Source organism: Callospermophilus lateralis, chromosome 18, assembly GCF_048772815.1.
Source record: "Callospermophilus lateralis isolate mCalLat2 chromosome 18, mCalLat2.hap1, whole genome shotgun sequence".
Classification (NCBI taxonomy): Eukaryota; Metazoa; Chordata; class Mammalia; order Rodentia; family Sciuridae; genus Callospermophilus; species Callospermophilus lateralis.
This window is the reverse complement of record NC_135322.1, coordinates 10,223,799-10,249,992: the sequence shown is the minus strand read 5'-3', so window position 1 is coordinate 10,249,992 and position 26,194 is coordinate 10,223,799. Positions and strand designations below refer to the sequence as shown.

Sequence of the window (26,194 nt, the reverse complement as noted above, 5' to 3'; positions counted from 1 at the left end):
TGCAGCTCAAAAATTAGAAAACATGTCAGAGGTGCGTCAGGCAGTAAGTTAACAAAAACGTTACATTACCCTTTGGGATTTTGCAATGTTTGTGCTATTTCTCAGCTCTCTTTAATTTGTTATTATTTCACCTTCTAAGTTAATTTTCATATTCCTATCCAGTTTGTGATTTTGTATTCTTTTAAAGAGGGCCCACCCCCTCAATTATATGAGCTGAATCCTCCCTCTTGGTGACTCGCTGGCTTGAAATAGGGATCACTCACAAACTCTGCGGTCCGGGATAGTAGCTACACCTCTCTGAGCCTGTTACCTTGGTGGTTAAATGGAAGTCATTTAACCTGACTTTGCTGGGTTGTTATAAACTTTAAATAAGCCAAGGCCTGCAAGGTGGTTAGTGCATGCCCGGGATGTACTAACCCCTTTGAGCGATCAGAAACAACAATCCATCTAGACGCTAGAAACCCTCCTGCAGCTTCCGGACCGCGGCCAAGACCTTCCAGTGCGCATGCACAAGCGACCCTACAAGTCCTCCCCTTCACGTGGGCGCGGCCTACCCCTCCACAGGCGTGGGGGGCGGAACCAAGAGGCTACTTCCGGGATCCTCCCTTGACCCTACTTCGGGGAACAACCCTTTTATATGATTGGCTGTAGCATTAACCAGTAATGATTAGGGATGAGACAGACGATGGGGGGTTCTCCCAAAACTCATTTAGGAACACCTTTTCGAAGTTAACCAATCATAAGCTTTGAGTGGAAGGGTTCTCTTCTGGGGCGGGACAGAGTGATTGATGCCCTTATTGACTAATGGAAATTTGATTGCGGGTAAGCTAGGACCAATCAGAAGTGAGAGGGCCGGATCCTGGGGCGGGGCCTGTGCTTCGGCAGTTGAACCGCTCGCGAGGAGGGGTGTCCGCGGAGAAGGTGAGAGGCGCCGGGCGCGGCGGGTGCGCGGACTGGGGCGGCGATCTCGCGAGGGAGGGGTTCTCTGGGGAGAGGGGATTGCGGCGGGCAGCTGACCCGGCAGTGTGGGAATCGGCAGGGGGTGCCCTTTAACCCGGGTGGGCTGTTGAATGAGGGGTTGTGGGGCAGAGGTTAGTAGGTGAGTCGGGGGTGGGTGTTTCATAGGAGGGTCTTTAAAGGGGGATTGTAATGCAGGAGACGGCAGATGGTGGGATTTAGAGATCCCCTTGTAATACAGCGTTGCGATTTAATGAGAGGTTTGAAGGCAGAGCATTATTCCAGCGCGGAGTGGATGGGCGGGCGGACCGGTTCCCTGTGGTGGGTTAGAAACTTTGGGTGGAGGGCTTGCGAAGAAACAACGTTGAGGGAGAGGGAACCTCCAGGGATCTGAGTGTGCTTTGGTGACATGTGAAGCATATCACATGTAGCGTTTACTATGTTGTATTAACTTATTTTCCCGATTGTTCTGGGGATGGAATCCAGGGTGTTGCACGCGCTAGGCAAGTGCTCTATCACTGAGCTGCACCGAGCCCCTGCATGAACTCTTACACTTCCTAACAAGCCCTCCCAGTGGTTAAGATTGAGTTCTGGCGTCTGGTTGCTGGAGTTTGAATCTTGGGTTTTGCTGCTGACCCTGAACATCACATGATTTTGGCAAGTTGTTTAGTTTCATCATCCTGAGAAGGACCTGTCTCCTCACCTAGTAGCCTCACTCTCTTTACCCAGTGATAACTCCCAGCTGTCTTTTTTCCAGTCTGGACCTTTGCCCTGGACTCCAGGGCCCACTGTGCTTTACTTGAAGGTATAGCTTACGTCCAGACTGGAACTTGGCCCAAACAAACTTGTTGTTTATCCCCTTCAGCCTCCAAACCCAGCTGATGTCACCTTTGAAGTTGCCTGTCACTCCTCCCTTTTCTCTCACCCACATACACGGTCCACCCATCATTGGAGTCTGGATGGGATCCAACCAGGTCACTGGCGACCTTCACTGCCCCTGTGGTGCAAGCCATCTTTGGCTTTCCCTGCTCTGTTGCAGTGGCATCCTCACTGGGCTCCCTGAATCTGTCCTTGACCCCCAAAGACAAGGGATCCTGTTGAAACAAATGTCAGATCATGTCATTCCTGTTCAGGGCCCCTCTGGCTCACACTTCATTCAGCAAAAGTCCCCACCAGGTCTCCAAGCAATCCAGCTTCCTCCTCCACCCTCCCCTCAATTCCCATCATTCCCAGATCCCCTGCCCCACTACTGCAGCCACCCTGGCTTCCTTACTGTCCTTTGGACATAGCAAATACATTGCCACCTCAGGGCCTTTGTGCTTGCCATTCCCTCCATCTGGATCAGGCTCCCTGCCCCATGTGTACATGGCTTCTCCCTCCCCTCCTTCAGGTCTCTATTCAGATGTCAACCTCATAGACAGACCCTGCTCACCACTTAAGCTAAGAAAGCTCCTGTCACTTCCTGGCCCTATACCGGGCTTTGTTTTTCTGTATAACACTTACCACTGTGTGATAGCGATAATTTGTCTATGTTCATTGGGCTTCTCAGACCTGCTCATTAGAGTGTTTGGCTCTGGGTGGCCCCTGGAAGAGCATGTAGATGTGTGAACAGTGTTACTTCTATGATGCCACCATTAGCACCCTTCCTCTGGTCTCCCTGGGTATGGGGCAGAGTTGCTGAACTGAGAGGGTCTTCTGTCTGGTGGTGGGAGTGGGGTAACAGACTGAGCATGTCGGGTGCCTAAGGGCAGAGAGTCTTAACAACCTAAGTGTCTGAAGGAGCTTATAGGAAATTCAGATTCCTGGGCCCACCCTAGAGATTGTGTTTCTGCGGGTGGGGACCAGACCCAGGAGCCTGCATTTCCATAAGGGCCTGAGGTCATGCTGATGCCCTACAGTCCTCAGCTCCTTTGGAGAAATGCTGTGAGGCCTGTTCAGAACCTGGGCTGGAGAAGGCTGCTTCACTCAACATCAAGCTCCTTCTCTTAGGCTGATTCCCCTGCTGGGCAGGGCTAGGACTGGGATGGTGGGATACTGGTTATCAGGACAGCCCCTGACTTAACCTGGGAGTCGGGGAGGGCTTCCACACGAGAGGGACTTGGAACTGAGTCCAGGACAGTGATTGGGAGTGAGCTGAGGGGAGAAGATCTGGGCTGTATCCACAGTGCCTCTGACCTGTTCCCTGGCATCTCCCATCAAATTGACAAGCATTCCCTAATCTATGCCATGCCAGGGTACTGATAATGTAAGATTGATCAAAATGACACTCTGGTCTGTCAATTAATCAGTGGATCATATTGGTAACATCCAGTGTCAGGCACCTGACACACCCTGAATGCATTAACAAACAATCTCCACAATCCAGTGAGACAGGAGTGCTTATCTCCCTGTGTTGATGGGGAAAGGCCCAGAGATGACAAGTGCCTTGCTCAAGATTACACTGGGTAAGGGAGGAGCTGGGATCCGAACCCAGGAATCCCCAGCCTGCAGCAGGTACCATGCTTATACATGAGGCCACATTTAGGTTAGGGCTGAGACAGGGGCAGAGTTCTGGGAGGAAAGGGCAGGTGGTCAGGGAAGGGCAGCTGGACTATGAGTAGGGTACGAATGCTCCCTCGCTGTGGAGTGGAAAGCAAGCCTCAGCTTTATGCTCTAAAATGGGGATGGTTATAAAACCTGCCAGAGAATTAAGGGAGTCCTTGGGTTATAAGCACGCATTTGAAGGACAGTGCAAGAGGAGTATGGACACCCTGGGAGGCGCTGGGGGCTGTGGGGTGCACTAAAGGACTTTTGTTTTTATATATTCCAGGGGGCAGTGGAAGGCTTTGTGTTTGGGGGAATGCAGGGTTGAAGGGGAAGGGAATTCAGAATAGGGGAGAGGGGTGTCATCCAGGCCAGGCCACAGGTGTGTGAGGGATGGGGGGTACTCTGCATTGGAGAAGCCAGTGAGGCCACGGCTGGGCTGGGATATGTGGTGGTCACAGGGGCTGCAGAGGGTGGGCCAACAGCCATGGAGGGACGAGCGGCTGCCCGGGGTTAGGGTTTGCCCATGTTTGGTGTGGGGAGTGGTGGTGTGGATTTGTCTTTGGGGAGCCAGTGAGAAGGGCTCGCAGCTCCTACCCTGGGTGAGGGCTGTGAAGTCTGCCAGCCGGGTAGTGCAGTTGGGAGGAGGAGCCAGGAGCGGTGATGTAACACTGGAAAGGAGAAGGGGTCACCTTAGTGAAGGGAGGGCTGGGGACTGGGAAATCAAGTGTTTAATGAGCTGGAGGTTTGATGTCACGAGCCCTGAACACTGGGGTCAGGAGTGTGGGCCAGAATGGGGTGCTGGGGTGCCCACACACGTGCAGGGTTGGGGGGGGTGACGTCATGAGTTGGTGAGGGCGGGGCCTGGAACGCGCTGCTGGGATGCAGGGTCAGGAGGCTGAGGCAGAGAAGAGGAGCTGGGAGAACCTTGGGACTGGAATGAAATCAACAATCAGGATGGGCCACTGGTCACACAGCGAAGATGGAAGCTGCAGGTAGAGGGATAGGGTGGGGCTGGAGGGGGGCATTGCTTAGGGCCGTGGAATCCCGTAAGTGGGGGCGGGGGTGTTCTGGGAAGGCTCTCCGAAGGGAAGAGAGGGGAAATGTGTGTGCAGTGGAGAGGGGGCTTTATATACAATTTGGGAGGAATCCAGGGAAATATGGGACGATGGAATACAGGCTAAAAGTGGGGTTACCTTGAATAAATATGCGGGCAGAATCCTGGCGGAATAATTTTTTGGGGGGAGAATTCTGATGGAATATGTGGGGAACCCTAGGAAGATGGGGGGACGGGTGTAGGGAGAAGCAGTGTGACAGCTTCCCCCACCCCCCAATCAGTGAGAGACGGATGCAAATAGGAGACTTTGGAGGGGAGAGGGGACTGGTTTCTGGGGAACAGCACAAGGGGGCAGGGCTGGGACGTGGAGGCAGCGAGATTCTGCAGAGAGAAGGGGAAGCGGAGCTAGAATCCGGTGGTCATCTAGGGAGTGAGGGTCGAGCTGGCAGAAGTGTGAGATGTTTGCCGTCAGCCGCCAAGGACACTTTCCTTCCCAGAGGAGATGGGCATCGGGGAGGCACGTGTGTGGTGTAAGGGAGAGTTGGATTCAGGCAGATTGTTCCCAGGCTGAATGACTGGGACCGAGGTGACTGGATGGGAGCTAAAGACATCAGTTGAGCATGGAGAGGGGCCGCTGCTGTCGCGGGGTAAGGATGGGGGCTTATGTGGTAGAGTGGGGAAAGGAGGGCAGGGCCGGGTTGGCGGTAGGGATGGCGTGTGGTGGACCCCTTCCTCTTAGGTGTCACGAGTGGGGGCGGTGATGCTGCGTGGCTTCTTAGGTGTTCCGCGGGTTCCTCCAACGCCTTAGTAACCTCCGGTGCCTTGGTAACGTGGATGGCGCGCCCGCTGATTGGCTGGTGGAATCTGAGGGGCGGGGTATGTGGGCGGGGCCTGAGGGTGGGGTCCTGTACTCCCAATGGGGTGGGGCCTGCGCTGCCAGGCACGGAATTAAGGGTCAGAAAATGAGGAATCTGTTGAAATGTGCAGCGATCTGCTTGCAGGGAGATCAGGGATTTTTAGTCCAATACTTGAACCTCCAGAAAATAAAAGCACAATATCTGAATTCTGAGCTTTCTGGGGAAAGAGACTCCCAGATATCATGAGCCTTTACAAAAAGCACTAGAGATCCTTCCCCCAAATAAAGTTAAGAGCTCAGATCTAGAGACAGAGAGGTGCTTTTTAGGACCTCTGGGGTCCAGGCAGTTGTCCTTGGACCTCTGGGATAGGGGATCAATGGCTGGGCCTAGGCTGTGGTATTCTGGGAGCCTCTGAAATTATCTGTAAAAATTTGTGGGCCTATTTGTTTATCTGGGCAGGGTTCAGAAATTTCATTGGATTCTCAAAAGACAAGGACTCTAAAAAGGTTCACTGGCCTAGAATTTCAGGGTTCATCTTTCCCCCAACAATGTCTTGTCTGATATTAGACTCTAGGAAGAACTTCCTGGGGAAATGTGAGGACTAGAGGTGGTGGGGAGAGGATACCAGGCATGGGAGGGGTCCACAGGGTCTGGGTTGGTGACTCTGACTCTGGAGCAGCAGTGGTACTCACAATTAGAGCCCCTTTTCTTGCTTAGTTCCTGTATTCTGGGGGAACTAAGGAATGGACTTGTCTTATCTGTATGGTCCCTTTGATGCTCAGAAACAACAATAAGATAATAATAGCAAGATGATGGCAGTGTTAGTATGCATGGAATGTGTGCTATGTGTCAGGCGCTGCTGAATTTTGCCAATGATTTCAACACACTTCACTCATTTAATCCTCCCACCAGTCCAAGGAGGCGGTGCTTCTACAGCTTCTAGCTGTAGGCTTGCCTGTGTGATCATCATCTGGCCACCTGTGACATCTCAGATCTCATCATTCAGCCCCCTCCCCTGTTCGTTCTCTTGCAGACTGCCAGCTTTCCTGCTGAACAGACCAGGAACATCTCACAGGGGCCTTTCCCTCTGCCTGGACAGTGATAGCCGTCTCCCTCCCTCCCTCCTTTCCTTCCCTTGACCTTTGCTCAGAGAGGCCTCTCCTGGCTACAGAGCAACCCCTTCCCCATCAATGGCCCCATACTCCACCACTGGCATTTTTATATATCTGACTGTCTGGCCTGCAGGGCATGGATACAGCCTGGGTTCTTATCACATCCCCATCATCCAGGATGCCACTTGCTTCGTAGCTGGGATTCTGACTCATGGAGAGAGTAATTAACTTGCTTATGTGCAGGCGGGACCTGGATGGGAACTCAGGCAGCCCAGGCCCCCAATCTGAACCACCCTGAGGACTCCCGGGTGGAGGGCAGAGGCCTGGGAGTCTCCTCCAGCTAGCTCTTTGTTGACCTAACATAAGAGTAGTAGCTCTGTTGGCTAGGAGAAGGCATTTATGCTTATAATAGACTAATTAATAAAATCAATTATTAAATCGGTGTTAATATTTTCAGTATATCATGTATGACATATGGAAGTGGCTATTCCTTGGATGTGATACATTTTCTCCATACATTTTCTGGCTCCCTCACCTGGTCAGGTCTCTGCTCAATTGTCACCTACTCTGAGTGGCCTTCTCTGACCTGCCCAACCCCAATATTCCCTATTTCCCTCTCCAGTTTAATTTTTCTCCACAAATGTTTGCTGAATAAATGAATAAGTAATAATCAGTAGTACAGGTCCTGACTGGCCTACCTGTGGGTGTCACCCACTCCTGCTAGCCAGCCTGCGTTGGGCACAGTAGTGTGAGGACAGAGTTCTTGGAGCTTTTATGTATGTTGTTCAGTTGAATCCTCATGCTAACTCTGTGAGGTAGGGGCCACAGTTACACTCCTTTTCCAGATGAGGAAACTGAGGCTCAGAGAGAAGTGAACTCATTTTCCCAAGGTGCAGCTGGTAAGTGGTGAACCCAGGATAGGAATGGTCTTCAGCTCAAAAGTCTGACCTCTCAGCCCCTCTGGGTCTCTTGTCTCATCCCTCTCTCCAGTGACCCTGGCCATGGACCAGCCTGCTGGCCTTCAGGTGGACTACGTCTTCCGGGGTGTGGAGCATGCTGTGCGGGTGGTGGTTTCTGGGCAGGTGCTGGAGCTGGAGGTGGAGGACCGGATGACAGCCGACCAGTGGCGTGGCGAGTTTGATGCCAGCTGTGAGTGTGCCTCCCTGGGGTGGGCTCACCTCCCATCCCCTAGGGCCAGCTTTCCCTAAAAGATGAGGTTCCCCCTAGTTCTGCCTGCCTGCCTCTTCTATCTGACCAGAGCTCCCAAGGTGGGGAGGTCTCATGCCCTAGGCCAGAGGCACCCAAACTGGGTAGAGTCTGAGGGCTAGGATGTATTACCCTTGGGTTGGGCAAGTGGTCAGATACCAAGAGGGACTTTTTCTTCCCCCCACCCAGTCATTGAAGATTTGACTCATAAGACAGGGAACTTCAAACAGTTCAACATCTTCTGTAACATGCTGGAGTCGGCCCTCACCCAGGTAGGGACCAGGCATTGAGGGTTAGGGGTTGGTTCTGGGGTAGAGGCCCATGTGATGTTTGTGTGACCCTTTGTCTCCTTCATTGAGGGGATTGGGCTTTTTCTTTCTCAATTTAAGTGGATTTTCTGATTCTAAGTATAGTTATGTAGAAAATTCAGATTACAGAAATATAAAGAAGAAAACCATTCTGCTACTAGTACGCACCTTTGTTAATATTCTGGTGAAAGTCGCCCCAGCCATTTCTTCATTTCTTTCCCCTTCCCCCACCTCTGTGTTGGCAGATCTGTAATTGACAACGAGTGGATATATTTTCCAAGGTATTCTACAACCAACTTTTTTTTTTTTTTTTGGTACTGTGGATTGAACCCAGAGACACTTAATTACTGAGCCATATCCCAGCCCTTTTTGTATATTTTATTAGAGACAGGGTCTCACTGAGTTGCTTAGGGCCTCGTTAAGTTGCTGAGGTTGGCTTCGAACTCACAATCCTTCTGCCCAAGCTGCTGGGATCACAGGCATGTGCCACCATGCCTGGCTTACAACCAACCTTTAAAAGATCCAACAATATTTCATTGGAATTTAGTCCCATCAGAGAGTTTAATAGTCTGTTCATTTCGTTTGCTGAGCATCTACAGGGTGCCCGGCACTGTTGCAGGCACTGGAGGTAGAGCAGTGAACCCAGGAGACCAGGTCTCTGCTGCTGACATTCTAGTGGGAGAGACAGACAGTTGAAAAAAATTTATAATGTCAAGTAATTAAAAGTATTAATGGGAGAACAAAAGCAGGTTATAACTTAGGATACAGAGGGTATTTAGATATTTTTAAAAATTATGAACCATATTGTTTCTCTGATTACAGATAAAATATGCCCTCATAAAACTGTGAAGATATTTGAGCATGACTCAGAGTCCTTTATAATTCCCTTTTTATTCTCCGTCCAGACTGTAACATTTTTCTTTGAATTCAGACTTATTATTGCCACTTCCTAGATGGGAACTCAGCCAGTCACTTCCCCCTCAATGCCTATAAACTGGGAATAATAGTAGTTCCCATTTCATAATATTGTGAAGATGATGAGTTACTATATGTAAAATGTTGGCTAATCATAACAGGTATACAGATACAGTTTTTTATTATTATCAACTTTTGAATTTATCATCCTTGTTAGTGGTTGCTTAATATTGTACGCATGCATCATGATGTATATAACCCTGTGGTTCTCAAACTGTTTGGTCTTATGACCCCTTTATACTCTTAAAAACTGTGGAGGACACTAAAGAGCTTTTGTTTATATAGATTCTATCTATTAATATTTATTTACCATATTAGGGATTAAAACAAATTTAAAGGAGTTTATGAGTTCATTTAGAAATAGCAATAGCAAACCTTTATGTTAACCTAAATATCATTTTAATGAAAAATAAATTTTCTAAAAGAAAAATTACATTTTTGCAAATCTGTTTAATGTCTGGCTTCATGATAGAAAATTTTGGATTCTCACATGCTCCTGTATTTAGTCTTTTGTGCTATGTTTTGGTTGAAGAATATATAGAAAAATCCTGCCTTACACAGGTACATAGTCAGAAAAGGTAGTATTTTAATAGCTTTTTCAAATAGTTGTGATTATTCATCTTTGTTTACACTAAAACTGGACAAGTGTAGTTTCTTGAAGGTTAGTTGCAGTGTGGAATCTGAAATCTCATCAGCGAACTTGTGTTGTTGCTTTAAAAAGATTCAGACCTGTTAATTGAGGCTGGGGCTGGAGCTCAGGAGCAGAGTGCTCAAGCAGCATGTGCAAGGCCCTGGTTTGGTTTCCAGCACTGCAGAATAAAGAAAACCCAAACCAAAGGCCCTCTTCCCGCAGCAAACCCCAGGGTGCATCTTGTACTCTGCATGGCTTTTTAAGTGAGTTTGTAATATCACACATTGGTCATTTGGAAAATATTGCTTCATTGAGTTGCACAGACCTTTCAAATGTTGACCCATTTCATGATCGAAAGCCAGGAGTGACATTCAGTAATATCCCCACTGATCTCACAGGCTGAGTCTTGGAACAGGGAAAAGCCCTCAAGCACAGTGCAAGGGCAAAATTTCCAAAATTCTAATTCGAATTCCAAGTGCAAAGCTTGAAGTTTATCATTGGCAACCAACTCGGATACTGTTTTCCTTGCAGAGAGGCTCACTGTGTTCATTTTGGAAAAAATGCCTGCCAAGTGCCCAGCTCTGAAGAACCATAGTTTTGTCTGTCAATTCTTTCAAGTAAAAATACTATTCCATGAAAAAGTGGCTTATTTGGTTTGAAACGTGGTTGCACAAGGGCTTTCCGCAGGCCACTGTCAGGCTTGGGTATGCAGCAGGGGCACCTGGTGGCTCCTGCCCGATTTCTTGTACAAAAGAGTGAAGAGACCAGCACTTGGGGGTCTCAGGTCAACAAATGGAGCAGTTTCACTGCTTCCATATGAACGTTCCTGTTTCACCTCTTGTGTTGAATTTGTTGGTTCGCTTGCTGATTTCTTCCTCCTCATCCCAGCCCGATGAGGCTGCCTGGCATGGAGAAGCTGGGGACTGCTGGTGCAGCTGGTTTGATTTCGCCAAGGTGGCAGCAGTTTCCCAAAGCCACCGTTACCTTTGCATCATTAGCATGAATATCAACCCAGAAGAAATAGAAAGCACACCAAGTCTTTGCATCATTATGAAAAGAGTTTTGGCCTCATGGGCTCCCTGGAGGGCCCCCAGGTCCTGCAGACAACACGGAGAGAGCCACAGACCTAAGCCACCCCCAGGGGTTGAGTATGAAGGTTCTTTGTAGCTTCTTTCGCCAGTCCTGTCCTGTGCGCATGCCCAGATCAGCATGCCCAGATCCTGTCCGGCAGCCTCAGCACAGGGTAGTCCAGCTGCCTGGGGAGAGGTGGTCCTGGGAGTGTGGGTTGTGTGCTCTGGGGTGGCCCTGCCAGCCCTGGGGCAGCTTCTTCCTTCCTCTCCAATAGAGCAGTGAATCGGTCACCCTAGACCTTCTGACCTACACAGACCTGGAGTCCCTGCGGAACCGCAAGCTGGGGGGGCGCCCGAGCACCTTGGCCCCCAGATCGAACCAGCTCAACTCCAAGCGCTACCTGATCCTTATCTATTCTGTGGAGTTTGACAGGTGGGCACAAGGGGCCGGCAGGCAGGGCTGGGGGAAGAACCCCTTGGAGCCTGGATCATGCGGGGGTGTTATTTATGCTTTGCCTTCGGAGTCTTGGGTGTTGGGTTTACATTATTTATTATTGTGTTTGGCTACAAGTAGCCGAATAACCATTACTAGTGTTTGTTTATTTATTTCAAGATACTGAGGATTGAACCCAGGGTTGCTTTACCACTGCTTACTTCTGTAGCCCTTCTAATTTAATTTTGAGGCAGGGTCTCTCTAAGTTGCTGAGGCTGGCTTCAAACTTGCCATCCTCCTGCCTCAGCCTCCCAAATCACTGGGATTACAGGCATACACCATTGTGCTTGGCTCCATTGCCAATGCTTTCAACAAGCAATAGTTTATCACATAACAAAATGTCTAGATGACTGCCAATCAACAGTTCCATTAGGAACTCAGGCTGTTTTTGTTTTATTTTTTCCTTTGTCATTCTTAAGGTATTGGCATTTTGACCTCATATTTATCTCTTATAGTCACAAAATAGCTGCTGTATCTCCAGGCATTACGTCTGTATTAAAGCAGGGAGAAAAGGGACAGCGCTGAGTTTGCTAATTGAATCTGCTGGTTTATCAGGAAAACAAAAATATGGCCTCAAGACTCCTAACAGATTTCCCATAATATTTGGCCATTTGTAGAGGATTGCTGGGAAAGTGAGTGTATGGCTTTGTAGCTGTTCTGACAGGGAGAAGGGAACTGGGAATGATTCTGGAGTAGCTGAGGGCAGTGTCTGCCCCTCTTGGTAATGGCTGCCGGATGTTCTAGAGGGAAGGGGCCAGTCCTCTGTGAATTGTAGACGGCGGGGCAGTTAACCAACCTGCAGTCCTTTTCCTCAGCCAAGGGGTGACTGTGACCAGCTCAGGCAACCGGAACCTCTCTCTGTGGAGTCTGAATTAGGACTGCTTGGCTGGTCACATGTCCTCTCTGCCAGCAGTGTGCAACAAGAAGTTGCCTGACACTGCTCCAGGGCCTAGTCCCTGTGGTCTCAGAAGTGTGTGGAAGAGGCCCCTAGGGGTAGCTGGTACAAGGGGCCTGGGGCAGGGCAGGGCATGGGGCATGGGTTGTGTTTTGACTCTGGCTCTCAGAACCTGGTTTCACCCTCAGGCAGCTGCTCAGCCTCTGAGATGCCCTGGTTCTAATCCCCCTCCTCAGGATTCACTACCCGCTGCCCCTTCCGTACCAGGGCAAGCCAGACCCTGTGGTCCTGCAGGGCATCATCCGCTCACTGAAGGAGGAGCTGGGCCGCCTCCGAGGGCTGGACGGCCAGGATGCTCGGGACTCCCGGGAGACTGAGATCTGGCACCTGCGGGAGCAGTGAGTCTGGGAGGGGTGGGAGGCCAGGGCTGGGGGTGGGGGCTGGGGCCTCCGTGCCATCTCTCATCCATCCTGTTCATCCTGAGCTCTCCTGTGACCCTGCCTTGTGCTGGGTGGTGCTGGGGGCACAGGGGTGACCACGACAAACTGGCCTTTCCCTCTTGGACTTCCAGCCAGTGAGGGAGGCAGAGCTGTCTGTGGACACTGAAGGCTCAGAGTGGGTGGGGCTGGTCCTGAAGGGGGTCCTCGTCCCTCCTGTTGGCAGAGGAAGCGGCAGGTGTGCAGGCAGGCCGAGCGTCACTTAAGTCCACCTTCACCAGGTGTCTCTGCCCCTCCCTGCCCCTCATGTGGTACCCAGCCCAGCGCAAGTGAATGCTAATCACATGGCCACCCAGGCTGTCTCCCGAAGCAGAGATGGGGTGAGGAGGGCAGGGCCTGACTGGCTTTGGGGTGGGTTAGGAGGAGTTGGGCAAGAGTGTTCTAGACAGAGGGAACAGCGCGTGCAGTCCTGGTGCTGGTGGAAACATGATGTAATAATAAGAATAATAGTACCAGAGACTATGTCTACTGCGCATTTACTGCGTGCCAGGGACCCTGCTCAAGGCTTTGTGGGGAATTAATTTTATTCTCAAAGCTGCCCTATGAGGTAGGCAGGTGGGCACTGCTGTCGTTCTCACTTTACAGAGTCCCAGAGAAGTTAGGGGACTTTCCCCAGGTCACACAGTGAGTGATGCGGCCAGGCTAGACCTCAGAGAGGCAGCCAGTGCCAAGCCCTTCCTCCCGGCTGGTGTGCCCTGTTGACAGCTGCTAGCCCAGGACTGAGCGCCAAGTGCTCACAGAGCAGATTGGTCCTCTCTTTTGCCAGGAATGGGAGCTTATGGGGCGGGGAGACCTGTGGCCGTGCACAGCTGGATGGGGAGGGAGGAAAGCCACAGTGGGGAGGCCAGGGTGGGAAGCAGGAGAAGCTTCAGTTCTTTCCTGGGTACGGTTGTGTGTGCACATGCACTTTCCAGAATGGCCACAAGGTGGCGCCCCAGCCTTTTGGATCGCAAAGGGGAACGTCAACATTTTGCCAAAAATGTGGTCATCTGAATGTTTCATCTTCCTAATTGATTTTAGTTTTCAGGCAGAGTGAGAACAACGGAGTTAATGTGTAGCTTTGACAGATATTGATGATTGTTGGCTGGATTGATTTTTCACTACAGGATCATAAGTGGTGATCTAATTCCATAGTTCTTTCTGCTTTTGTTAGCTTCAGGTTTTCAATAAAGAAAAACATTCTCTCTTTTGGTTTCCCCCAGGTACATTTTGTACAGGAAAGGCATGATTAATGCTTAACTCTTTCTTTTATTTAACTTTCATCAGAATAACGTATTGGTTCCTTCTCATTCACCATGGAGATCAGTGAGTTTTGTTCTTGTATCATTATAAACTCTGTGAACTTCAACTTAATTGATCTTGTGTTGGTTTCCTATGGTTTCTGTGACAAAGTTCCACAAAATTGGTGGCTTTAAAACACCGAAATTTGTTGTCTCCCAGTTCTGGAGGCCAGAGTTCTGAAACCACTTTCACTGGACTGAGGTCAAGACATCGGCAGGGCTGGGCTCCCTCCAGAGACACTGGGGGACTCTGTTGCCTCTTCCAGCTTCTGCTGTCTGCTGAAATTCTTTGGCTTATGACCACCTCACTCCAGTCTCTGCCTGTGGTCACACTGTCCTTTCCTCTTCTGTGTCTCATTTCTCTGATTCTGAATCAGGATACTTGGGATTACATTTAGGGTCTACCCTGATAAACCAGGAAAATCTCATCTCAAGATCCTTAATTTATCAGACTCGTAAGTGCCTTGTTGCCATATCAGCTAAGAGTCACAGGTTCCAGGGAAAAGGACGGGGATATCTTTTTTTTCAGGGAGGGGGGCACTATTTAGCCTGCCACAGATTCATTCATTGCATTTATTCTTTTTTAAAATGTTTTTTTTTTAGATGTTGATAGACCTTTATTTTATTCATTTATTTATATGTGGTGCTGAGAATCGAACCCAGTGCCTCACACATGCTAGGCAAGTGAGCCACAACCACTGAGCCACAACCCCAGCCCTGCATTTATTCTTTGTGATGTAGATAATGTCTTGTCTTTGGCCAGTAGGAACCCTTCATGTTGAAATGACCCAGGAGTTTAAGGCCAGCTTGGGCAACAGAGCTTGTAACTCTTTATATACAATATTTTCATAGTTCCAGAGTCAGAGTGAAAAAGGGGGTTCCATTCAGAGAGGTCCAGTTTCTATCCCTATTCTTCCTCCTTTTTCCACGGGTAATCAATCCTCCTCCCCCTGCTTTTTTTTTATGGTGCTGGGGATTGAACCCAGGGCCCACACTTGCTAGGTAAGTACTTTTATCACGGCTACATCCCCAGCTAGTCCTTCCCCATTTTAAAGCTTTTTAGTTATTCTATTTTGAAAATATGAACATATCTGTAATTTATAATTATGTTCTTTTATAAAAAGGGACTTGCCCAACACACTCTTCTGTGCTGATTTACAATGTATCCTGGTGACCACCTGGGGACAGAAGACAGGTCCTCCTCATTCATTCCTTTCCACAGTTGTTGGCACTCTGACTGGAAGTACCACAGAAATTCAGCTGGTTCTGTTGATGGGCTTTTTGGTTATTTCTACTCTTTTCTCTGTTATAAGTAGAGTCACAACAAAGAGCCTTATGTATATGTCATTTTCTCAAAGAGGCGTTTTGATCTGATCGTAGTGACCTGGTCAGATTTGCATTTCATAAAATCCTCTGGTGAGAGGCAGCGGGAAGACCTGGCTGGGAAGGGCCTGGAGGCCAGAGTAAGGACTCAGGGCCAGGCTTTCATGGTGTAGAGATGGCCAGACGGATGAAATCTTTAAAAATCAGAACGCAAACACCATGTTCCCACCCCTCATGAGTGTGTGTGTGAGAGATGGGGTCGTGCCTGTCTCGTGGGATGAATGAGGGTGATGTGACTGTGTCCCTTCCCCCGGAGATAACCACCTTAACCACTCCACCCGGGGGGCAGCTGGGACTGATGGGATCCCGTTCCCACTTGGTGGGGAGGTGAAAGGTTTGGCCATGCCCAGCCCCGGTGGAGAAGCAGGATTGGAGGGGCCGTGCGCCTTCAGCCCTCGCCACCTGCTCCCCGCAGGGTGTCTCGCCTGGCATCTGAGAAGCGGGAGCTGGAAGCACAGCTGGGCCGGTCTCGTGAGGAGGCGATGGCCGGGCGGGCGGCGCGCCAGGAGGCAGAGGCGCTGCGCGGGCTGGTGCGCGGCCTGGAGCTAGAGCTGCGGCAGGAGCGCGGCCTGGGTCACAGGGGAGCCGGCCGCCGCAGCCAGGACTGCCGCCGCCTGGCTAAGGAGGTGAGGGGGCCGGGTGGCCGGCGGGTATGGCCCGCAGGGCGCGGACGCTGGCCTCATCCTGGACCACGCCGCTCCCCTCCACTTCCTGCAGCTCGAGGAGGTGAAGGCGTCGGAGCGGAGCCTGAGATCCCGGCTGAAGACGCTGAACTGCGAGCTGGCCTTGTACAAAAGGGGGTGAGGGACCTCAGCCAGGGGTCTGGCGGTGGGCGTGGCTTGTCGGGTAGGAGGGCCCTAAACGTGGGGCTTAGGGAGGGATTCGTAATACTAGTGGAAGTGGTGGGCGGGGCCTGTGGGGAGATGGGCAGGACTTGAGGGGAAGGGCCAAGGGATTGTGCGGAGCGACCAGGTGTGGCTCACCTGTGGGATCAGGAAGATAGTGCCAGCATTTATAGGGGTGGGTGGAAGAATATTGGGAAGGGTTTTCGGGGGTCTGTGGGGGGCCTGGGAAAAAGAGTCGTGAATGTTATGTAGGGAAGTGACAGGAGTCTGTGGGGTTGGGAGAGGCGGAGCGCGGCGGAGAGTGCCCGGTGGGTCAGCGTGAACTTGCAGGAATTGGTGGGGATAGGCCTGGGGATTCAGAGAAAGGCTGGGGTTGTCTTGGCCTGCGGAAACTAATAGCCCATCCTGTGCTCTCAGGAGGCGGTCTTCACCCGCGGTGCCTCCCCCAGCCCGGGAAGGCCGGGCTTCATCGTCCCGGGAGCGCTCCACGTCTCGTGGCCGCGCCGCCGCCCGTTCCTCATCCCGGGAGAGCGGCCGTGGGATCCGAGGTCGAGGCCGACCTGCCCGGCCCTCGCCTTCGCCCACAGGTCTCTCTCCACCCATCCTGCCCTGCCCTGCCCTGCCCTGCCCTGCCCTGCCTTGGGGGGAGGCGGAACCGACTACCGTTGCGAGAGCCTGATTCAGTCTCCTCTCCCCACTTGCCCACACTGTCCTAGGTGGTCGTGTGACCCGTTTCGACCCCACGGCCTTTGTGAAAGCAAAGGAGAAGAAGCAGAAAGAGATCAGAATGAAGTTAGTGCGCATTCTCTCTTCCCTGCCCTTATTCCCCTCCGGTACTGGTTCCCTAACCTGTGCTTGCTCTCTTGCCACTGGTGTCCCCGCCTCCTGTCAGCCTCCGTCTCCTGTCACCTGCAGCATGTCTCCTCTTCCCCTTCCCCGTTCCCACTTCTCACCTGACCCCACCTCCTCTCCTGGCCCCTTACTGAACTGCTTACTTGTTCCCTCCCCGCACCCTCCACTTGGTCTGGGTCCCCGCATCTTTTTCCTCTCCCAGGACAAGTTACCTCTGGTGGATCATCGGCTCTGGCAGCGACTCCTCGGAGCGCAGCGACGCCCTTCCTGCATTAGTTGGGCGCACAGCGGGGCGTCTCCTCTTCGTTTTTTTTTCAGGCAACAGCAGCAGCAGCGGAACCGATTGGGTAGTGGAGGGAGCGGGGATGGCCCTTCCATCTCATGGTCTCGTCAGACCCGGCCCCCAGCTGCCGTGACTGGCCGTGGGGACGCAGCTAACCGCTCCCGGAACCGCAGCTCCTCGGGTAACCGGCCTGGAGCTGGGGGCGGGCGGGGCGGGGCTGGCGATCGCAGGGGACTCACACCTGCCTCTCGCTCTAGTGGACAGTTTCCGCAGCCGCTGCTCCTCTGCCAGCTCCTGCAGCGAGTTCGAAGATTTCTCTGAGTCACTCTCCAGAGGGTAAAACTTGGATCCTGGTAGGATCATCTCGAAAGGGTGTTTGGGGAGACTGGAAACCTTCTTTTGCAGGGAAATTGGGTGATGGAGGCTGGGGGGTGGTGGTTCTTAAAACTTCAAAGGCGGAGCAGGTGGGTTGTAGCAAGGACCCCACGTTGGTCCTTGATTACCTTCCTCTCTCAGCCTTCGCCGCGGCCGTGGGAAACCACCCAGCCCTACACCGTGGAGTGCGTCCAATATGGTGAGTGTCTCTCCCAGGCCTTGGAGTAGGAGAGGTGATTAGCATTAAGCTCCTGGCAGCCAGCTGTCCCAGTTTCCCATGATTCCCTCCTTGGGATCAGGTTGCAGAGGTGATTCTGAAAGGTCTCTAAAAACAGGGTGTTTTGCCACTGTGGGATTGGAGAGAAATAGTGGGGGATACAGGATCTAGGCCCAAATTGCCAGGTCTTCACACCTGGCTCTTTCTACCTGAATGACTGGAAATACTCATTACTTATCTCTGGGTTGAACTTTCTTATTCAAGGATGGTTCCCTTAAAGGGTCCTTGTGATGACACAGGAGGATATTTTGGTGCCCAGTAGGTGTCAGCCCTTATTTCCCCTGAGGTCCTTGGGTTTAGAAATTCCAGTGATATTTGGGTTGGGGTGGGGGCAAGAACAGAGGGAAGGTGCCTGATCCCCTTTGTTGCTTTCTTGTTTTCCCATCACCAGAAGTGCACCTCTCAGGAACACAGCAATCATCGGAGACGCCTGGCCAATTCAGGGGGCTGGGTCCCCATCAAAGGTGAGCGCACCAGCCCCAGATCCTGCAGGGAAGGGACTGAGGGCAGCGCATGGGCCCTGAGCTCCCTCTGGCTGCAGGCCCTTCATAGCCCCCCCTACCCATGCCTGCTCTCACAGAGTACAGCTCGGACCACCAGGCGGCTGATATGGCTGAAATAGATGCCCGCCTGAAGGCCTTGCAAGAATACATGAACCGACTAGACACCCGGTCATGACCATGGAGAGGTGGTACTACCCCTCCACCGCCATTCACCAGTGGGTATGGTGTGGGGTAGGGCCAGGGTGGCCTTCCAGCCCCACCCAGGCTCCACCCCTCCAGGTGCTCCTGAGGTCTTAGGTTTGTGAAGCCCTGACCCCACCCACTCTCCAGGCAGTGCATGCTGGGAGATAGGGTATGTGTGTTTTGTAAATAAACTTGTTTGTCCTTGGGACCCCTCAACTTATGACTGAAGGGTGGGGGTGGAGTAATGAGAAAGGGGGAGGATGGGTGTGTAATTGGGATCTGTGGGTATTTCTGGGCATGTCTGGAGGCAGATGGGGGCTCAAGCTCAGGAAGAACTTCTACCTTCTCTCAAGCAATGCAAGGGGAGACCTGAGGAGTGGGAGCAAGCTGTCCAGCTCCTGTGCAGGATGTTCTGCACAGGATGTCTTTGGTGGTGTGGTGGGGAAGGGGTGTCTTGCAGCATGGTCCACTGCCTGGGAAGCCCCCTGAGCTGCTGGTGGTGACATCTGAACCTACTTGGTGCTGATTCCTGGGCTCTGACCTGAGACCTCTGGGTTCTGAGCTGTGATATTGCTTCCGAGCTGGGATCTCCGGGGTCTTGGTTCAGGGTCGGGGCCTCTGGGTTCTGAGCACCATCAAGGACAGAGTGCTGGGAGGAAGGGTGATGCTGGGACCTCGTGGGAGGGAGGAGCAGGGCATGTGGGGGGGCCAGTTCAGGAACACAGTTGGAGTTGCATTTATTTATTTATATATGTGGAGGTACTGGGGATTGAACCTAGGGGTGTTCTCCCACTGAGCTATATCCCCAGGCCTTTTTATTTTATTTTGAGACAGGATCTCATTAAGTTGCCCAGGCTGGTCTTGAACTTGTGATCCTCCTGCCTCAGCCTCTCAAGCTGCATCTTTATTGGAGGAGGAGGAGGCAGGGGTTTTCCCAGCTCTTGGGGAGAGAGGCATGGGGCAGGGGGCTGACAAGCAGGGCCTCACTCGCGGTAGTGTGGCCAGTTCTGGATGATTGCATAGAGCTGGTCACCTGGAGAGAATGTCTGCTGCACATCCCGGTGTCCTTTGATCTCATAGTCAGGTCTCAGGGCTCCTATAGCCACACCACAGGCCATCAGACTCTGGGCTGCCCGGATGGCCCGTGGTGGGGGCACTCGCTCTGGAAGGATAGATGCAGAAGTTAGTCTGGGGCTTCCTTGAAGGACAGAAGTAGTATAGTACGAGGTAGGGTGAATCGGGCCCTCTCTGGCCTGTTTGCTCCTTCATGAAAGGAGATGGTAATGGCAGCTACTTTATGGAAAACCCAAGGAACATCCCTAGAAGCCTTAGCAAGCACTGGCTGCCCTAATCATTTTTGCTTATTCTCCCTCCTCTGTGTTCTGCCCATGCTGATAGCCAGCACCCACATCTGGACTGGGTGTGTAGATCAGCTACTCCTCCTTCCCACCCTGCGGCTCCCATTGTTACTCAAGGAGGAGATGAGGCTCAGGAAATGGAATCCTTTACCCGAGGTCACAGACCTTGTAAGTGGCAGAACCTCTCAGCCGCCTTCCACCTGCTGCCCCATTCCCTGAGCCCATGCCAGCCTCTGGACAGTGACTCACCCATGTAGTTGCCCATGAAGGTGATGCCAATGGAAATGGGGTTCCAGGTGGGGCCTGTGTGTTCTCCCTTGATGTTCCAGCCGCGGCCCTCATATACGAGCCCATCTTCTCCAATCAGAAAGCTGCGTGGGGTGGTCAGACTTGATGAGGAGGAAGGGCTTCCCTCCTCCATTCATCCTACCCTGTTCCTGCCACAGCACGTGCAATTTCCAGCACCCCCTCCAATTAGTTTTCCACAAGAACAATCACTGTGGCCCCTGCCACATGCCAAGCACAGCTCTGCGTGTACCTTTTTTTTTTTTTTTTAATTCCCATACAATCCATGGGTCACTGCCACCCCACATTATAAAGAGATTTGGGGGAGTGGGCACTCCTGTCCAAGGTCACAGTCAGGCAGAGCCAGAGTTTTGCTTGGGTCTCCAGGATGCCCATCCTCATGGTCTTATTCCTTGTTCTTCCTGCCTGCCTTTTGGATTTGTTGAACCCTTACTTTGCTGAACCCTCACAAGACCACCCTCTGAGGTGTCTTTGCCACATTAAGCCGAAGAGCAAAGACTTAGAAAGCCACGTGATTTTCACAGGGTCCTGCCCCTATAGGCACTTGCCCCTCGGAATCAGGGGCTCAAGGGTTGGGATCACATCTGCTTCTTTGGGGTTTCCAATCCTGGCAGCAGATCCTAAAGATTCACTCATTCAACATGTCTTGACTGAGCAAGTCTGACCGGCACCAGGAAATTAACTGGAAGGTCACACCTTGGAACTGCATTATCTTCGGACTCAGCTCTCTGGGTCACAGAGTCACTGAATGATGACTGTGTATCACATGATACACAGAATGTTGGAACTTCTGAATCCAACTCCTGGATCTGCCCCTTATGAAGCCATCTCACAGAATCTGCCTTTGCAGAGACTAGAAATGATGATGCTGTGGGGACTGGGCCCGTGATGGTTCTGTCACAACCCTGGCGCTGGCCCTGTGCTGGGGCTCTGTGTGTGTATTGCCTGGATGCATCTAATTTAAACCTCAGCCACCCTTGTCAGGTGGGTACAGTCAAGAGCCCGATTTCCAGGTGGGGAGCTAGGCTGAGAGAGAAGGTGATGTGGCAAGGGAGGGGGCATTCAGAACCTCAGAATCAGATGCTGAATCTTCAAATCTGAGGAGCAGGTGTCAGTGTGTGCATTTGCAAAGGGCCGTTTAGACCAGAGGCTATAGCCCTGGCTTAGCTTCCTGACCTCAGAAATACTTAGGATCGAAGCCCCTGATCCTTGGAAACAAAACCTTGAAGCTGGAGCATTCAGATGATAAAATCTCAAGTGGGAAGGGCTGGGGATACCCTTGTGGCTCCTAAACTTCTGAGTGGCATCTATTGGAGTAGGCTCCAGGGAGGGGCCTGAGAATCCGCATTCCCAGGAAGTTCTGCAGGTGATTACGGTGCTCACCTTGGCCTGAGAATCTAGAGGTTCCAATGTTCCCTCTCTGGGAGCCCTTGTATGAGACCCTTCCCTGTTAAGAGAGCTGGGGGTCATGCCCACCTCTCATAGCTGCTTACCCCACCCCCTGCCCTGTTTCTGTTCTCACTCCAGGATGGTCTTCTCCCCACAGCCGCCAGAGGCAGCCTGACTAGGCTCCTGCTTTTCAGAACACCCCCTCCCCTCCGTGGTTCCCTCTCAGAGTAAAAACCAAAGTCCTCACTGGCCCACCAGGCCCCTTCCAGTGTCCCGCCATTCTGCCATTCAGGTGTAATCTGCTCACTGGGCTTCAAAGCATTTGCCCCTGTTCCCCCTGCAGCTTCCCCCAGCCCCCCATCCCAGAGCCATCCTCTCAGGTCCTTTCCTCCAGCCAGCCTTCTGAAGGGGCCCCTGGGGAGTCTGGCTCCAGCTTTTGCACAAGACAGACCACAGTAGGTGCTTAATGTTCATAGCACATGGGTTTTGGGCTCTTGCGACATGCTAAGTACTTCCCGAGCATCAGGCCCAAGGCCAGTTCACTACAGAGAGGGGGGCTGAAGGGGAGAGGACCTGTCCTGGCTGGGAGGGACCTGCTCCCGGTCTCAGGCAGCACTAAGCCCAGCCTGGCCTTACACTCCAGCCTCCTGACAAGGCGCCAGTCATTGTGAAGGGATTCCTTGGAGGAGGTGGAGAGGATCTCTGGTGCGTGAGACAGTCTGTCTGCCCCATCAAAGCCAGGACCTGAGGTCCTCAGACATCTGCTGCTGTCTGCACCTGTCCAGTCCTGGGTGGTGACCCTGGGAGAAACCACAACCCCTGCGAGTTCCAGTCAGCTGCGGAGGTGTCAGCCAGGTGGCTCCAGGACCAGATCTATAACCAGGTCCGTGGGCTCACGACTGCACCCCTGTCCCCTACGGTCCGGGTTCAGCCTTGCCTCCCTGCGCACTCACTTGTACGCCACGTCGCACCAGCGCCTCGTGCTGACGTGGTAGTGCTGTACGTTCTGGGCCTGCTGCCGGCAGGAGACCGGGGTGTCGCAGTTGCTGCCTGCAGTGTGCGATATCACCACGTAGCGCACAGGCTGTTTCAGGGGCTGGGAGCACTCCGACGGCCGGGCCCCCCACTCACTCCGGGGCACGATGGGGCCGCAGCAGGCTGGGGTTTCTTTATTTTGAGCTGCTCCTAGTCCGAGGAGGGCGAGGAGGGCCCAGGCGAGCAGCGCACAGGGGCGGGACATGGCGGGCGGGGCGCGCAGAGCGGGCTAGGACCTGGCAGCGGGCGGGCCACCTTTATCTGCTGGAGCACAGCAGCTGGGAAGTGCTTGCCTCACACCCCTGCAGGACTTCCTGGGTCAATCACGCGGGACCCCAGTTTCCAACTTCCTCCTTTGGTAGGGCCCCACAGGATGCGGTGTGGTCCAGCGGTGAATCTGGGTCAGATGGGGATGGGCGCAGAGCCCTGGGCGCTTCGCTAGGGGCGGGTATTGGATAACTTACCAGGAACTTGCACAGGATGGAGAGGGGCCCAGGGCCTTGGCCCATCTCCTTTTTGCAAGCCTGAGCTAACAAAGGTTCCCATTTTAAAAAAATGCTTCTCACAGGCCCAAGGCGCATTTAACCCTTGCAGCCATCCAAAGAGGTGAGTAATGGTCACAGCTGAATAAAATGAGGTTGGAAGAGGGAAAATTAACAAAACATACAGGCAGTCCCTAGAGCCCAGTGGTCCCGAACTAGAATTCAGGACCAAGCTGCCCGCCTTGGAATTCTGGGCATTTTCTGGTGTGTGAGCCCTGGCAAGTGACATAATCTTTCTGTGTTTCAGTTTCCCCAGCTGCAATGTGGGGATGATAAGGTGAGGGTCTCAGCGCAGAGTATTGGGGAGGAATTAACTGGGTTGAGCAGGATAGGGCTCTTGGGTGTCTGGCACACAGTGACACATAAACATCACTGGGACTACTCAGGTCTGCCCTTGGTAGTAGGCACCATGCCTTTCATGGGTGCCACTGGGAGCTCCATCCTGGAGAGGAGTCAACTGAATCCAGAAAGCAGCAGCCGCTTGCCTTGGCCTCTGAGTGGCTTCAGATCTCCTGTGGGGCAGAGGGCTTTCCCCAGGCTCCTGCCCTGCCCGCATCTCCTTTCCCAGGCCTTCCCTGGAGCACATGGGCAGACTGTCTGGCTTCCTCTTCCTGTTTTCCTTCCACTTTAATGAATCCTTAAAAAGTTTAAAAAGTGCCGTCTGTAATCCCAGCAACTTGGGGGCGCTGAGGCAATTATGTCTGAGGCTAGCCTCAGCAAGTTGGCGAGACCCTGTCTCAAAGCAAAATAAAAAGGCCTGGGGCTTTTAAAATAAAAAGGCTCAGTCAGTGGTAGAGGGTCTCTGCGTTCAACCCCCAGTCCCCATATTAAAAAAAAAACAAAAAACAAAAAACAAAAAAAACCTTTCAAGAAACACACTAGTTGTAACAAATTGAATTCTGCAAAGGTTAATTGCCCCCTCCAGCTCTGCACCTGAGGTCCCCAATGAGAGATGAGGGTGCACTTTTTCCTGCACATTTTCCATGCTCATGTAAATTATATTCACAGTCATGATAGCACCAAAATGACACACCAGGCAGCTCTAAGCACGACAACTCTAAGCACCACAGATATTGTCCCATGCTCACAAGAGGCTTGTGAGGTACATATTATTTTACCATCTTTTACAGGTGAGGAAACAGGAGTGCAGGTTACCACACCCAGGGAGGAGATGGTGGCCCCCAGCTTCCTGCCTCCAGATATAGGGTTCTTAATCAATTCTACTTCCTGTAAGCTTATATAAGGGCATCAAAACCAACCAAATCAAAATCAGATGCATCAGCTTCCCCCCTCCTTTTTGTGGTGCTGGAGATTGAACCCAGGAGTGCTACCCACTAAGCCACATCCTGAGCCCTTTTTAAAATTTTAATTTGACACAGGGTCTGGCTAAGTTCCTGAGCTGCTCTTTGAGCTTGTGATCCTCCTGCCTCAGCTTCCCCAGTTGCTGGGATTATAGGTATGTGCCACCACGCCCAGCCTCTGTTTACCTTTTGTCACCTGGTATTTCACGTGTATCCTCCAGGGCAAAGTGGCCATTGTTCATGAATTCCTCCTAGAGTTGCACAGTATTTCCTGGTGTAGTGCAGCACTGTTGATGTACTCTTTTTTGGAAGGTTCTCTGGTCCTTTTTCCACGTTGTGCTGTTCAGTGTCCCTATACACTGAGCATTTATAAATATTATAAAGACAGACTTGTTAAATCAAAAGTACATATTTAATAGATTTTACTACATTGCTTTCCCCCAAAGACTATTAGCAATTCACATTTCCACCATTGATGTATCGGTGCTTTCTCATCCCCACCCTTAAAGCAGGTGCTATTATTTCTCAAATTTATAGACACAAAGTGATATCCCTTTGGAACTTCAACTGACATTTTTATGACCAACCAGGAGATTGAGGAGTTTTCTGTGTGCTGTCCCTTTGGATTTGCCCTTCTGTCAATACCTGTTTATATTCATTGCCCATTAAAAAAATCTGGTTGTCTTTTTGTTATCAATTTGTGAAACAAAGAATACCATCACTAAGATTACTGAGTTATCAAATATGTGTGTTTTATGTGTCTCGGTTCTTTTTAGAAGCAATAAAGAATAATATACTTATAGAAAAATGTATAAATGCACTTTTTACAGATTTAATAGAATTAATAGAATTGATTGCACATGCTAATTAATTTTCACGAAGTGAATCCCCCCATGTATGAGCATCTAAATCAACAAATAGAACACATGTAAAAGTTCCATAGATACTGCCAATGCCATCTCCAAAAAGGGTTTTGTATTTCTTTTCCCCAGCAACGGAAATACATGCTTTACCAATCCAAGGAATGATATCTCAAAGTTTATTTGCATTTTCTTCCACATTAGAGAGGCATTTGTCTTTTTAATGTATTTCTGGCTGTTCGTATCCATGTTTTATGAACTGTCTATTCATCTCTTAATAATTTTTCTATTGGGTTGTCTGTCAAATCTTTTCCTCCAGTCTGTTTTAAAAATCAAATTTCTTTTATGATTTCTATGTTTCCTATCTTAAGAAGACTTTTCACATCATGATTATAAAACTTTTTCTGTTTTAAAAAATATTGTTATTCTGCATTTTACCTTTAGAACTCTGCTCTCATTTATGTTTCCATGTGGTGTGAGGTAGGGGTCTAACTTTGTTTCTAAATGGCTGACCATTTACTCCAGCATCATTATTATATAGCTGGACTTGGTTTTAAATTTCATTCCTCCCACTTATTAGCAGGATGACCTTGGGCAACATTTCACATATTTGACCCCCTCCTTCTTGAAATGGTCACTTCTCTAGTTTCTGTGATGCAAGACTGTCTTGGTTTTCCTTCGACTTCTGTGTGGTCTTTTTTTTTTTTTTTTTTTTCCTTTTTTTCAGACTTTTTTTCTGCCCTGGATCATATACTCTTCTTCTGCTGCAGGGGGATCTTATCTACATTCTGACTTCAGCTACCACTGAGATGCAGATGACTCTAAGGTTTATTTTATTTAT

At 51.1% G+C, this 26,194-nt stretch overlaps 2 protein-coding genes across 9 annotated transcripts; one reads left to right on the top strand and one right to left on the bottom strand.

Moving 5' to 3' along the window:
* Positions 1–880: 880 nt before the first annotated feature.
* Positions 881–18,762, top strand: Ccdc61 (coiled-coil domain containing 61). 8 transcript variants are annotated; one of them, XM_076837766.2, is made up of 15 exons: positions 1,014–4,475; positions 7,352–7,405; positions 7,497–7,655; positions 7,902–7,984; positions 10,972–11,129; positions 12,321–12,482; positions 15,660–15,870; positions 15,962–16,044; positions 16,507–16,676; positions 16,806–16,881; positions 17,260–17,405; positions 17,482–17,560; positions 17,741–17,798; positions 18,268–18,340; positions 18,457–18,762. In XM_076837766.2, the coding sequence occupies exons 1-15, from the start codon at positions 4,463–4,465 to the stop codon at positions 18,552–18,554; spliced, it is 1,623 nt and encodes a 540-aa protein (XP_076693881.2). In that variant the 5' UTR covers positions 1,014–4,462; the 3' UTR covers positions 18,555–18,762. The 8 variants fall into 8 exon arrangements, with proteins under 8 accessions (XP_076693885.2, XP_076693886.2, XP_076693881.2 ...); XM_076837768.2 differs by having other exon boundaries at positions 6,428–7,405; XM_076837764.2 differs by lacking the exon at positions 7,352–7,405 and adding an exon at positions 5,104–5,184.
* A 655-nt stretch (positions 18,763–19,417) lies between these two features.
* Positions 19,418–22,928, bottom strand: Pglyrp1 (peptidoglycan recognition protein 1). Its single transcript, XM_076839133.1, has 3 exons — positions 22,569–22,928; positions 20,170–20,291; positions 19,418–19,724 (listed from the first exon to the last, which is right to left on the bottom strand). Exons 1-3 carry the CDS (start codon positions 22,853–22,855, stop codon positions 19,546–19,548), a joined length of 588 nt encoding a protein of 195 aa, XP_076695248.1. The 5' UTR covers positions 22,856–22,928; the 3' UTR covers positions 19,418–19,545.
* Between the last annotated feature and the right edge of the window lie 3,266 nt (positions 22,929–26,194).